At 45.3% G+C, this 13,873-nt stretch overlaps 1 protein-coding gene across 1 annotated transcript in view; it reads left to right on the forward strand.

Moving 5' to 3' along the window:
• Nckx30c (solute carrier family 24 member Nckx30C) overlaps window positions 1-13,873 on the forward strand; it is a 112,058-nt gene that overhangs the window by 89,317 nt on the left and 8,868 nt on the right. The window contains exons 5-6 of the mRNA XM_078193687.1: window positions 2,966-3,101; window positions 8,578-8,830. Coding sequence (XP_078049813.1) covers window positions 2,966-3,101; window positions 8,578-8,830 — 389 coding nt within the window. The remainder of the gene's footprint in view (window positions 1-2,965; window positions 3,102-8,577; window positions 8,831-13,873) is intronic.

Below are 13,873 nucleotides of genomic sequence, written 5' to 3' on the forward strand. Positions count from 1 at the left end.
GAGTACTGACAGATGATCTTTCGTCCATTTTTCTCACGATCCTCCCTTTCAGCGCGTCGAGTACCGCGACGATCGCAGATGAGCGACACTAATTAATAACTAGGTTGACGTTCGTTTCATGACATTCATTTTTATTCTAATACATTAGCAAATGAATGTAGCATTCACTTTGATACATTTTAAATTGCTGGCTTCGGTTTTATTGATTAAATTGTGCAATCAAATTTTGTGCAAATTTTTCCCGTCGATCTACGACAGCGAACACGTTACCGAATAGATCGTTTACTCACTGGATGCTACAATGCTGAAGATACTCCCCGCATCGTGTCCTTTGTGCGGCTTACAATTCTCGGGACAATGTAATCGGTAAATTAAATCGTAAACTCGGTTCGCCCGTGCCCTGCAGATTTCTATGCGCATCCAGTATCCGTAGATTCGAGAAATACAGAAGCGCAAGTACCATTGTGATAATCAAAAATCGTATTCGAGTTAAAAAACATTTTTGAGCACGGGTTCCACGTGTGCGTGTAAAACAATTCGTTATACAAAAACTAAGTAAGTGTTCTGTTTTACAAACATTGCTTCAATTGGAATGTCCGTAATTCTATTGTGCATTGTTTCCTTTTAATTCTTTCCGGAGTAAACGAATCAAATTCTGCTATCGTTCTGGATCGTATCAAGTGACCACCAAAATTGTGATTTAAAGATGAACAGACTGATAACACTAATGTCTCCAAACCGAATGAAACTAGAGAACTAACTAGTTTTCCAGAGTACATATTGCGCTCGCGTCGATCACAGAAACCAGGAGATCTTTTGGGGACCAACGCAGCGATCGCCGAGCAAACATCCCTTGTCCATTCGACGAGACAAGCCGCATTGTACTCAACAATGGCAGGACGTTCGGAAATTGGGTCGTTTTCCAGCGGCGAAGATGTCGGGGTTGGAAACAAGGCAATCGGGAAGAGTGGCTTCATTCCTCTTCCCTAAAGAACTTTCGCTTTTCAATCGTCGCAGCTTTCTCCCTAATATCTCCTCTCGCCGATAATCCCTGAATCGGTTAAACATAATTATTTCGAAAGCGGTCCACCTCGCCGATTTCAACAACCTTGGGGCATGATCTCTCAAAGTCATCGTTTTGATCGACTTGTTCCAACTATTGTCTCCCATCGATCTGAGCGATGCGATCTCGAAATATCGCGAAAGTCGCAGTTATCGAACGAATCGCAGGAATCCGACGATTTTCAGGAATCCCGACCGATAAGGCACGGCCCTGGATCGTCGTCGACGGCATCGAGAGGAACGACGGACGTTCGCGTGACGTCGGACGGGTCCTCGGAAGCGGCGGAATTAGCCTCGGCATTTTTCCGAGCCGATATTAGCCGGCGTCGCTGCTTAAAACGCGGCCGCCGCGCGGATCGCGAGGGATTCTCGAACCTCGCTTTGTCCTAAATGAGTGAGAAGGCCTTTTCATTTTGAATGCGCCGCGAATCTGGGTCAATTCTGGCTACACCCGGCGTGCACCGCGCGCATTCACTATTTCAATCCCGCCTCCAACGCCGCCACGCCGCCTCGGATAATCGAAGCAAAGTCGCCAGCCGATACGCTTCCCCGGTTCCGCGTTCGAAAACACGCTTCCTACTTCTGCGTACCCCAGCACCAAGGTCACGTGCTCTTGATCCGCGATCTTGATCTTCGCGTCCTTCGTCCGTTCGTCACGCTCGAGCTGATGCCAATATATCGCCCTTGTTATTCCTGCAGCGACTCGTGTCGAAGAATGCCTAGCAATCTGGAACGAGCACTCTGGTTTCTTCTTGTTCGACCAAGTTCTCGCACGCCTGGAACAAGCAGAAAATCCTGGAAAGATTTGCCGATATATTCCCGACTGCGCCTCTATTTTACTTTAGTTCATTTCAGTTTATTTTATTTTTTTGCTTTATTTTATCTAACTCGTTTTATAATATGGCGTGTGAGGTACGAGGAGATGCACCACTTGTAATCCGTGAAGAATACGGTTCATTGTTATTATTATTACCTTCAGCCGCTCGATATTAAACTGTAAAGTTACAATGCATAAAGAAATTCGGAAAACTGAAAAATTCAAAGTTCGATGAAATAGTTACTGCTCCTGGTTTGGCACAATTTGCGCGCATTTAGGATGCGCAGAAAAATCTGCAAATATTTGCCGAAGTGCAGGGAGGCACCTAGTTTGGGACTATAAAACTGAAAATTTCAGATGAAAATGAAAAAGCATTGCCTTTACGATCGTTTTCCGATACTGCATTGATGATTGAGTACTCTGTGCCCATTGACCCTCCTAAACGACGTAAAATGAGCCTTAAGAAATGAATTTGCATTCGTAAGAACATACAGAGCCTTTCAGAAGGAAGCACTCTCTTCGATTTGAAACCTACATTTCACGTAGACAGTGTGCAACCACGATTATTGTATCAAGAATGGCGGTGCGTCGACGGAAATCGTCGCAGCAGTAGAAAAGTCGACGCATGATCAGACGCACGGTCGGACGAGTTTCGTTAAAGCGTCTAAAAGTGTCTAGTCGGTCGTTTCGAGGAGATACCATCGGCGCATTTGTCCGACATTGCTCGTCGGACTTGTGTTGGCAGCAATTACGCCTGCGGCGCGACTTCCAGCTGGAAAATCCGAACACCTGACGCGGGCCATTGTGCCGCGGTTAGCCGAGGATGAATAAGGACTCGCTTTGTGCCTTTGCGCGGCTCGTGGTTTTTCGAGGCGTGTCTTTGCCGAGGCCGGCCCGTGCCTGTATCCTACTTGGCAACAATACGCGGCCGACGCCGAGTGTGTCGCGGATGATAAAACCAGTCCGCGGTTAATCCCATTCGGCCGTACTCTTGCTCGGACGGATTCTACCGGGCGCCTGGAAACCACCGAGAAAAGCAGTCATTAGTAATTTCATCGCGAAACTAACGAACATACCTGATTCCAGGGAGAGGAGGATGAACCTCCGGAGGCGTTGGACATGGGCTGGCCCAGCAGTCCCAGGAAGAGGCTAACCTACATCTTGGTCGCGCCCATTTTATTCCCTCTGTGGCTCACCCTGCCCGACACGAGGACACCCAGAGGTAAGACGAACTCTCTTCGACGATTCTCAATCGGGACCCTTTTAGTGCCGGACGACGATATATCGTACGCAACGCTTGCGAAAAGCGCCAGCGGCGATATAACATTGCGCATCCAATGGCGCCTTACAATTTATATTGCGAGAGAACCGTGTCGCAAAATAAATTGATACAACTATTATTATATGTATAAATTAGTTATAAAACTTCTCTATCTCTTCTATAATACGTTGCTTCTTCGATTACATAAAGATCATTCTTAGTTTGATATTTATAAATCCTCCATAAATTCTTTATAAATTCTCTTAGTAAATTCGTCTAATTCGTCCGGTTATGTTCGCCCAGACACCCGTTCTCGCCTGGCACTGAAAGGGTTAAATTGGCTCGCCTCGTCCATTGCTGATACTTTTTTGCTCTCTTCCGATGCAAAGGTTGTTCGTAACTTGTGAAAAACGCGTAAAACGTGGCATCTGAGATTTGATATTTAATATGCATTTTCTATGGATTATTTTATTATGTAGTAGTTTGAGGGCGGTATAAATTCTAACTCTATGTGGAGGATATTAATTTATTATTTCATTTCACTAGTAATAACTAGATTGCGGATTTATAATCAGACATCTCACAGACATTTTAATAAGTTACACATAGTATAAAAATATCCTCAAATTCTGCTGACGCGTTTACAGTTTTGCATTTGACCTGGCCATTCCTGTCAAAAATACATAAAAATCCGCAGTCTAATAATTACATAGAAGTTCGCTAAAAATATATTTCTTCTATTAACAATTTTAATATGTTGAGAGTAATATATTTACATTGTTTCTTAGTTGATTTTTGTCACAAATGCATAAATTCTAGATCCCAGTCACTATGGAATTAAAGATTCTAATATTTAACGTTTTATACTTGCTAGATAAAAGATATCGTTCCTAAATATATTAAATAAAACTGATGAAATATCACCACAGTAATAATGAAAATATGTACGAATTATTCTAAGATAAGAAAACAATTTCAACCTGTAATATCCACAACTGAAATCCAACCCCGGATGCAAAATAAGCAAATCGAACTGTTCCAAGGCGAGTATTCGAATCAACTGTCTGACAACGTCTTCTCTAAGGACAGAATAATTAATCCGGTTACGCTCGGATCTCTCTGTGCTTGTTGAACGCATACACGCGATTTCAAGGGACTGCGGCGACGGCATTTACAAGAATCCACAACCGAAACGATCCGAATATGGGAGCGTAATCTTTGCAGACGGAACGGTGGTCGGTCGAGCCACCGCCGGCTCGGTAAATTACGGTGAAAATCGGTGTTGGCGTGCGGAAGGTAAAAGCGCACGGTCCACGGACGGTCCATGTCCTTTGTTCGCGCGTTTCCAACCCCCCCTATCCTGTCAAGTAATCGTCCGCAAAGGACGTCGAACGCCGCGCGCCGCCACCGCGTCGTTCCTGTGAACACCGTTCCGCGAATCGCGATCAAATTTTCCGTAAATAGTCGGTGAACCTTCGTGAACCGTCCCTCCTTCCGTAATCGACGACCAGTTATCGGGTTTGGTTATTTCTGAACGAGTCTTGCAATATTTAACGCGAACGCTGCATGGAATAGATCGTGCAGGCATTATCAGATTCAAAAAATTTCTCCACGCTTCTCACTTCTAGTTAACTTCTGCTTCTTCAATCAAAACTACCTGGAAAAGAGGACATTTGTAGCATCAATTTTTACTCTTGTTATTCCTTCATCAGTTTGTCTTTAATTTAGCGGTCATATTTTTCTTTAATTTATTTTCTGTCGATGACTGGTCCCCGAGAAACGGGCACGTTTGTTGCACCAATTTACTTTTATTTTATTCTTATAATAGTTCGCGACAACAGCTCTACGAAGTAAATAATTGTTGACATTTTCTGGAACACATTGTTCTAGTTTCCTTTAACCTTTTACTATACTTTACGAATCTGACACGTGACGGAGATTTATAGTAATAACCTGTTAATTACGAATGCTATTTCGTTCTTCTTAGTCTAAATCAAATTCTGAAATCTCTTCATCATCGACATTTAAACATTTAAGTAAATATTGATGCAGAATAAATATAAATTATCTTTCCTCCTCTTAGAAATTATTACAATCCAAAAACTTGTAATCATTACGACTATAAAGAAAATAGAGTGAATAGCATGGGTGAAGAAATATGACGTCCTAAATTCTGTGCAATGTTAAAAATACTGAGAGCTTTGAAGAAATTAATAATTGTACTTTACGTTCGGCTACGATTACGTAATAGAAAGGTACGCCGCGGTTAAAAGGGGTGGTTGTTCTAATAGAATGCGAACGCATTACCACGCCGGATACCAGAAATGGATGGTGTCCCAGAAAAACTCTGGTCGCGTTAATCACGAAACAACCCTTGTAAGATGGGCCGGGGGGTGGTGCACACGGTGTCTATTATTCAAAACCGATTCCCGGTTGCCATCAATCACATTACGAGCTGCATTATCTCGGCCTATTAACGGGCCTGTATTTCAACCGGACACAATGCCTGCCGACGAAAGATGATATTGACACGCTAATTTCGAATCGACGACTGATTGTTGCCGGCTGGCGCAGCGAGGCATTCACAGCTTGCCCGTCGCTTTTCATTGTTACAGAAAATTGCGACGCGGCCTCACTCTATCGCCCCCTCTCCCTCTCGCCCTTGCTCTGTACCCTTCCCCCTGTCTCTCTTCCCTCTCTCTCCCTTTTTCTCTCTCTCTCTCGCTCTCTCTCTCTCTCTCTCTCTCTCTCTCTCTCTCTCTCTCTCTCTCGATTTCAATACGCGGCAACAGCAAAAATTCGTTTCCCCGCGGAAAATCGAACGGATGAATCGCATACCGGAACAGCCGAGCCCCGTTTAGTTAGAGCCATTAAGCAAACTTCGTTACGTTCCGCCAGTGAGAATCGTTTCGCGTCACGGTATCATCCCCCTAACATCCTCCATGCTTGCCATCGCTCGCCGAAATACCTACGACCATAACACTTCTACGTTCCCAGCGAAATAACGTGTTTGAACGATTCTCTAAAGAGAGCGCATGCCAACGGTTTCTAAACATTGATTTTGGCCATCTTTCTACAGCATGGTATTCATTGAATGTAATTCGGAAGTATGACGGACAAATAGGACAACTGAAAATATTGGCCCAAATTCGAGCGACTGTTTTATTTTATAACGTTCCGCCGAACCTGGCTTAAGCGCTGGTTGCAGTCATGCGAGTCGATGATTCTATTGAATTTTGGATCCAATGAAAACTTGTATAGACGTTTTTGTTCGTTTTTCGTTTCATGGCTTACGTTATGGTCAAATTGAAATGCAGTAGTCACTCCCTTAAACGAACATTCATTTTTACAATATTCTGCTATGCAAACGTTCTATTATCGAACCATTGTGTTATTTAGATGCATTGGTGTCTAGTAGAGAACTTGAATAAAGTTTTAGATATTAGAACATTTCAGTATATTAAAACATATAAACTTTTGAATAAGAGAGAATACTCTATTGTATTACATAAATATTTCAATAACGTTTAAATATCTTCTTCTCTGCTTTCCTTCCTTTTTTTCCTTATTTGTATTATACTTATGCGATTGCTGTACAAGATCTCTCTATTTGTTATTATTTCTTGTGTAACAGATTTCTATTTTATTATTATTATTATTATTATTGTTATTAATATATATTATTATATATGTATATATTATATATATTTAATTGAACCAAATACACGACTGCTCTACGTATAAATATCATTAACGCCCATAGGGAACATTCATACGGTACAGCTATTCCCAAATTTCGCCCGAATATCGAGTCTGCCAGGAAACGTATCACGAAATGCCTCGCGCAGTTCTCGGCAAACGAGAAAATACCTACCCCGAAGAATTTTTACGGCGAATTCATTTTTCTCCGGCGCGATCGCGGGAGCGGCTGGCATAGAGGAAGCAAATGATTAATTGGACTTCCAATGTACCGTCAGGATGATAATTGACGGGCGTTTCTCGTGCTCCGACGAACTCTGCCTATTCCTGGGGGGGTGCGCGACGGACAACTTTCTTTCTCGGCCAGCCGGAAGGGAGAGAGTTAAAGCCGACGTTCCAGAGAGGAATTTCGCGGAACCATTTCCCGCATAGATCCCGGCGGTTTCGCGAGTCGGCTAGGTCGCCGATCATTCTCCCTTCACGATCATCCCTTCGTTTTTCTTTCGGCTTTCTCCTTTTTTTTTTTTTTGTTTCACCGCCGACTCCGCTCTTCCCGAAACCGTCCCCTTTGATCGTATTCCCAGCCCCGGAAATCGCTCTTGAAATAACGACCCGCGTCGCGATCGAACGGAAGGCCTGCCGCTTTGTCTGCGAAACCGTGGACCTCGATATCGGTCGGATAGCACAGTTCAGATCCTTATCGAGCCGCTCGATACACGTATAATCGCGGATATTCGACCTTTCGAATTAGATTATCCGCGGTAACTTGGGCGTGGTGGCCCTCCGTGCTATAGGGTGTCCGCGAAGTATTCGAAAATTTATGACCCCGAGGCGCGATCGGATTCGATAGACAGCCCGATAATCGGTAGATTTGCTAAAAAGTAAATTTCATTTCTCCTTTATTTTCTGCTTGCTACTGTTCTGCGCCTATTGTAATATCTCGCCAATTTCGTAGAAAGCATCGTTTCGTGTTTAAAAAATATCTTCAACACTGTCGGTGTGATGATTTTAAAAACGATTAAAATGATTTAAAAAATGAATATTTTCCTTATGGGAAGCAAAATTGGAGAATATTCCTATATATTTTTCATAACGATCCTCGCGCTTGTTGCGTTTAAGGATATGATTAAAGTTGCTTTTCGGGAGATACGAGGATTTCTTCATGAAACGAACGGATCCGAAGAGATGGAAAGATTTAAAAGACGTTTTACCGGAGAATCGTAATCAGTCGCACGGAAGAAGCTTAAAGGGTTCTCTAGTAGCGATTAAAGCGCATCAATCGTTCGCGGACACCCCGTATACTTGATCCGTTCTTGGCAGCTCTCGAAGGGGAGATAACACGCAGACAAGAGGGAAGGGATAAGGGACAAAGAAAGAGAGGGCCTCGGAAAAGAAAAATGTTAGGGGCGGGTTTCCCGTTCAATCTTCGAGAGAACTCGAGCTCCGTTCTTCGTGAACGCTGTTATTCCGCCGGATAGGACAACTATCGTGCAAATCTTGGAAATTTGAATGCATTGAATTTCGGATCTCGGTCCTTCCGCGCGCGGGTCCTCTTCGCGGGAAACGCGAAAAAAAAATGAACAATTCCGGGAGGGTAACGCTGGGGGGGATCGAATTCAAAGGAAATCCCGAGGTCTCGGAAATCCGGCCACGTCCCGCCCGATGCGGTCCGGTTCCGAGGAAGGAGACGCGTTTACGATGAGGGAACGCTGAGAGATTCGATCCATTTGTCTTGCAGGGAAGAAGCTGTTCCCGGTGACGTTCATCGGGTCGATCTTCTGGATAGCGGCGTACTCGTACTTGATGGTGTGGTGGGCGAACGTGGCCGGCGACACGGTCGAAATACCGCCGGAAGTGATGGGCCTGACTTTCCTGGCAGCTGGCACCAGCATCCCGGATCTGATCACCAGCGTGATCGTCGCCAGGAAAGGTTTCGGCGACATGGCGGTGTCCAGCTCCGTCGGCAGTAACATCTTCGACGTGACCGTCGGGTAAGATCATCAGAATTCTTGCATTTCTTTATCCTAGATCTCCTGTCCTTCCAGTCAGTCGTAACTGGACCAACCTTGGAATACGACTGATCGCATCAGACTATTTTAAAAGGTGAAATCTCTACTTTCCTTTCCCCGAGTCGTCTCATTTTTAAAATCATGGTATTGTCTCGTGCAAGAGCATCACCCCGAAAATGAGACCAAAAGTACCACCGAGTAATAGGTGGTAAACTATGAATGTGAAAACTATTAAAAAAATCGCACAACGTTTTAGCTAAGCTTATTTAAAAAGGTGAAATCTTTACTTTCATTCCTCTAAATTATTTCATTTTTAAAATCTTGGTATTATCTCGTTCGAGAGAATCTATGGAAGATGAGAATCAAAGTGTCACCGAGTAATAGGTGGAAAACTATGAATGTTAAAACTATTGTACCATAGCGAGAAAAAATCGTAGATCAATCTAGCCGTGCTCATTTTAAAGCATGGCACTTTACCGATCCACCGATGCACCGTTCGGAATTTCTTCGTGTGACACAGAAAATCGTGGTGGCACGGGCGAGGGACATTAACGAGCGCGTTAATGATACCGCATGGAACAGCACATGTGCATCTAGATTTTGGACCGGGAAAAAAAGGCGAGAACGACGGGGCATGGGGGGGAGGGGGGGGGGGGGGGAAACGCGGGATGGCGGACAGTGGGGGATGATTGCGAAAGTGTCTAGAGGCTACGAGTGCCGCGGTGTCCCTGGGCGGGGCGAAAATGCGTAAAGCGGGACACGTGGGGTCCGCGACGCGCGTCGCGTCAATCGGAGGACTTTTTCCACGCAATAAAAGCAAAGAGTGGTCCGTCACTCGCGCACCCCCGCTTCGCCGCCGGCCACCCCCGCGGCTGAGATAATTTATCGATATTTGTTTTCTCCGCAGTCGAATGTAGGTCGCGTATGGATTTACGCGGCTCCGGTTATAAGCGGCCATCGCGCCGCGTTATCGAGGGCATCGGTTATGGCGATTTTCACGCGAGACACACAATCCACCCCCCTCGTTCGCCTCCCGGCACTCTACGCCGCCGCCCACGGCGCGCACGAGCTTGCACCGACCTAGCAGCTAATACCCGCGAAATAAGATACGTTTGGAAAAAGCAGCTTTCCGCCGGGAAACGAGATCGATTCCGTCCCTCGCGCCACTAGAGCCGCCTTTTTGTTTCGGACGCTTCTGTCGAAGACGAGAGATAAATGGGGTCCGACCTGGGAGGAGCCGGGGGGGGGGGGGGGGGTAACTCAGGAGTCTCGTGGTTGGTTCGAGAAACAGGGTGGATCCGGCTGGAAGTCAGCCGAAGCCGTAAAACGGCTCCGGTTCTTCTGTCCGCTTTTCGTCCGAATATATACAAGTGACTGTGCAATTTGTAGTTCCGCCTAGTAAACGTTCTTTCATCGTCCGAGTTAATTTAAAGCCGGTGCTTGAAAAATTGCGGATAAAAATCGAGCGCACGTTCCGACGTAACCCCTGTTCCATAATTTATGTAACATTTACTCTAAAAGATTTCAAATCGACACGTTCAAGAGTTTTCTTTTCAAAAATGCCAGGATTTGAAGAGCGTCCCGCTAAGAAGTACCCTTTGAGAAGATTTTCACTTTTATTTAATCCTCGAACTTCAATTCAGCTTCTAATGTATGTGGAGAACGACTAAATAAAATAGAGGACGGAATGACTATTTACAGGTTTATTTCCGCTTGCGTCGGATAGAGAAAAGAAAATCGTGTCGCCCGCAAAGGCAGAGCCGAGTCCAAGGGACAGCTTTAAGGGCGGCCCTTAATATTGGCGGGCTCGGTCGAAGTCAAAGGGAACCGTGACTCGGAAAGAAGGTCACCGACTGGCAAGGGTAGCGGGCTCGTTGCTGCCTAATGAAAATCTAAAGCAAAGGCAAATAGACGACGACGGTGTGTGTACCTACCTGGATGGAATCTCGTCGCGGACCGCGGCGCGTACACGCTCCGAGACTTTTCCTTTCTCGCGTGTCGGATAACACGCGAGCTCCCCTCGAAGGTTTCCGATCGATTTTAACCCCCAGGAGAAAGGGGGTGTCTTCGTCGGACGGAAATTGCTCGACGTCGGGAACGATTACTCCTTGAAAGGGACTAAAGAAACGATCTAACCGCCGATAGATTCGAAATAGCGCGCTATTGGAAATATCGGAAACTTGTGCCGCGACCGCAATCAATACCTCTGGATTACATTAAGCGATTGCTCGATAAATCCTGTTTAGTTAACCGAGCCAAAAAGAATCATAAATTTCTCCCTATTAAATTGAAATATTAATTAACTCCTCCTTCATACGAGCATCCAATTTCCAAGTGTGCTTCGTTTAAAATCAACCAGATATACAAGTGGCTAATCTCAATTGAAGCATGCTTAGATATAAGATGCTCGTTTAAAGGAGAAGCTAATTGATAATTTCAAGAGGAAGTTATGATTCTTGGGTCAGTTAACTACACGAGACATCTTTGACGAATTCGCGAAGCCGTCTAGAAAACGACTGCTGAAATAGAGCAACGCGTACACTTTCTCATCGCGTAATGTTTAAAGAGAACTATTTGAAAAATTCCCTCAGAAAAATTCCGAAATATTAAGAGATCTCCGGGGCTATTAGCCAGGCGCGACCGCCTAAATCGGACAGCTTTTTTCGGCGCCGCTGGCTCAAAGAACGATCCACAGGGAAACTCGAGACGCGCGAACATACACCGGGTGTCTCGTAACTCACCTGCAAATATACGCGCCGCTTGACCTGGTTCTCGAGTTCGAGCGAGTTTTATGGAACCAGCGATTTAAATGTATCTCCTGAATGCGCGACAGAACAAGTAGCGGGAATCCGGTCTCCCGGAAGAATCGAGGCAGCGCAGAAGCTCGTTCTGTAGCACGGAGATCCGGCCAAACAGGGCGTAGCTTCTCGCGAATTTATTTAATCAACCGGCGAAGTCGGTCGCCGTGCGGATTTCGTGGAGCACGGGGCACTCTGCATTTCGCGTTCGACGGGGAGAGGGAGGGGGGGCTAAGTTTTGTGAGAATGCTCGAGTGAGTTAGGGGAACAACGCCGAGGATGCTTCGATCGGCTGGGATTCGCAGGTTTTGACCAACTGTGGGATTAATTCGGCAATAATATTGAACGATGCTAACTTCACCGGTATTCCGTTGCTGTACTACTTTGCCCCTTGACAATTGCGCTCGCAAAATGCTTTGCGATAACAATTTAGTTCTGATTTAGTAGCACGTATCTCTAATTCTGTGTAACAATGATATCGGAAAGGATAAGATAGGAGAACTGGAATCATTCATAAGTAGATATCAAAATTAATATTGCTATTGATGAATCTGTGGCTGTGAAGAAAAACATCGCAAATCGCAATTTCAAAATACTCGAATTAACGCGTTAATTGAACTGTAGTATAGTGAATTTACGTATTTATCACATACAAGCATGGAAAAACAAATTTTACAGATTCAACGAAATTATGCAATTTGAAACACTACTTGACAATTTTATCGAATACGTATAAATTTAATAATGCAAAAATTTGTTTGAAAACAGTGCCACAATCTTTACGGTTCCCTCAGACTCGCCACCCGAGTGCAAAGGGTTAATTCGGTGCATCAGCGGTGGCGCAAGACGAGATAGGTCAGATTGAGTTGCAAGCGGAGACCGAAACGGACACACGGGCGATGCGTAAAAACGTTGATCAATTTTCTGACGGATGCAGTTCCGGCAGGTAGCCGGGATTAAAGAGGATTCGATAGAAAAGAGCTGAACCTTTCGAGATTTCCAATGATTTTCGGCAGCTCCTCGACCCGAATAGAGGCTGACCGACCTGAACTCGTGGAAGTCGCGAGATGCGAGGGCCACCCGAATCAATCACTGGCCCGTCGCCAGTTATTGTACGAGTGTGCGAGACAGACCAGGGGGAGGGGGCGACTGGAAGGGGGTATTTGAGCCGCCATGGAACCTATAAATTGGAATTTCACCGACGATCGGGCGAAGCCGGCAGGAGATGCGCGCGGAATTGGTCGTTGCGCCGGCCCATTCAACTATTCCCGCTATTCCCTCGTAATGGCGTCCGCCTTCCTGTGTTATTATATCATCGCCGCGCGAAATACCGGAAATACCGTGCCAGACGCGACTCGTTTATCCATGGCGATCGATCCCGTAGCCAAGAAACGTCCCCGCGAATCCGCTCCGCGCCGGTCCGCTCCGTGCTGTCGCCTCGAAATATTCGCGAATCCCTAAGGTCACGACCCCTCGCATCGACGTCCATGCGTCCTCCGGAGCGGCGCGGAACGTTCACGAGACCGTGGAGTCCCGCGAGAAGGGCCCCCCGAGTGCTGCGCCGACGTTCTAACGAGCCCCTGACAGATTGCAACTCTCGTGCACACGAGCACGCCGCTAGCTTCTTTCAGGGCCGAGCGGCTAATGGTTGATATTAACCCTTCGCACTTGAACGATGCAGCACACCGCCGTGCGCCGTCCTCGAGATTTACATACGCTCGCCATTTCAATCCGCCGAATATGGAAACACAAGATTTGAATATTCGAGCAATTAATCTGAACCGAAAAGGTCTCAAAGGGTACAGATATTGGGATTTTTTTTGCTAGAGATTATACCTGGATCTACTTGAAATTGGAACGTCGTATAAACCTTGTGCACTTTTCACTAAATTGAGCACACGAAATCGCAATTATAAGTGCGATCGACAGATTTATAAAGTCTATCAAGGAAGGAAACACTATCAATCGCAGTTTACACAATCTTATCGCAAGCATATAACTTCTTTGATTCAGATATGATTACTGACTCCGGTATTTATGCATTCACAGTGACCACGAGTGAATAAAACTGAATAAAAAATATTAAAAGAAACTACAAATGTTATTGTACCAAATTCAATTGGCGCAAAAAATTTATACTTTGCATAAAGATCCAAAATCTAATAATTACGATTGTGAATTAAAAGAAGCAGAGGAACGGCAAAGAAGCTGACGCCCAGCGCCCCCG

The sequence above is a fragment of the Augochlora pura genome, chromosome 10, assembly GCF_028453695.1.
Source record: "Augochlora pura isolate Apur16 chromosome 10, APUR_v2.2.1, whole genome shotgun sequence".
In the NCBI taxonomy this organism is placed as follows: domain Eukaryota; kingdom Metazoa; phylum Arthropoda; class Insecta; order Hymenoptera; family Halictidae; genus Augochlora; species Augochlora pura.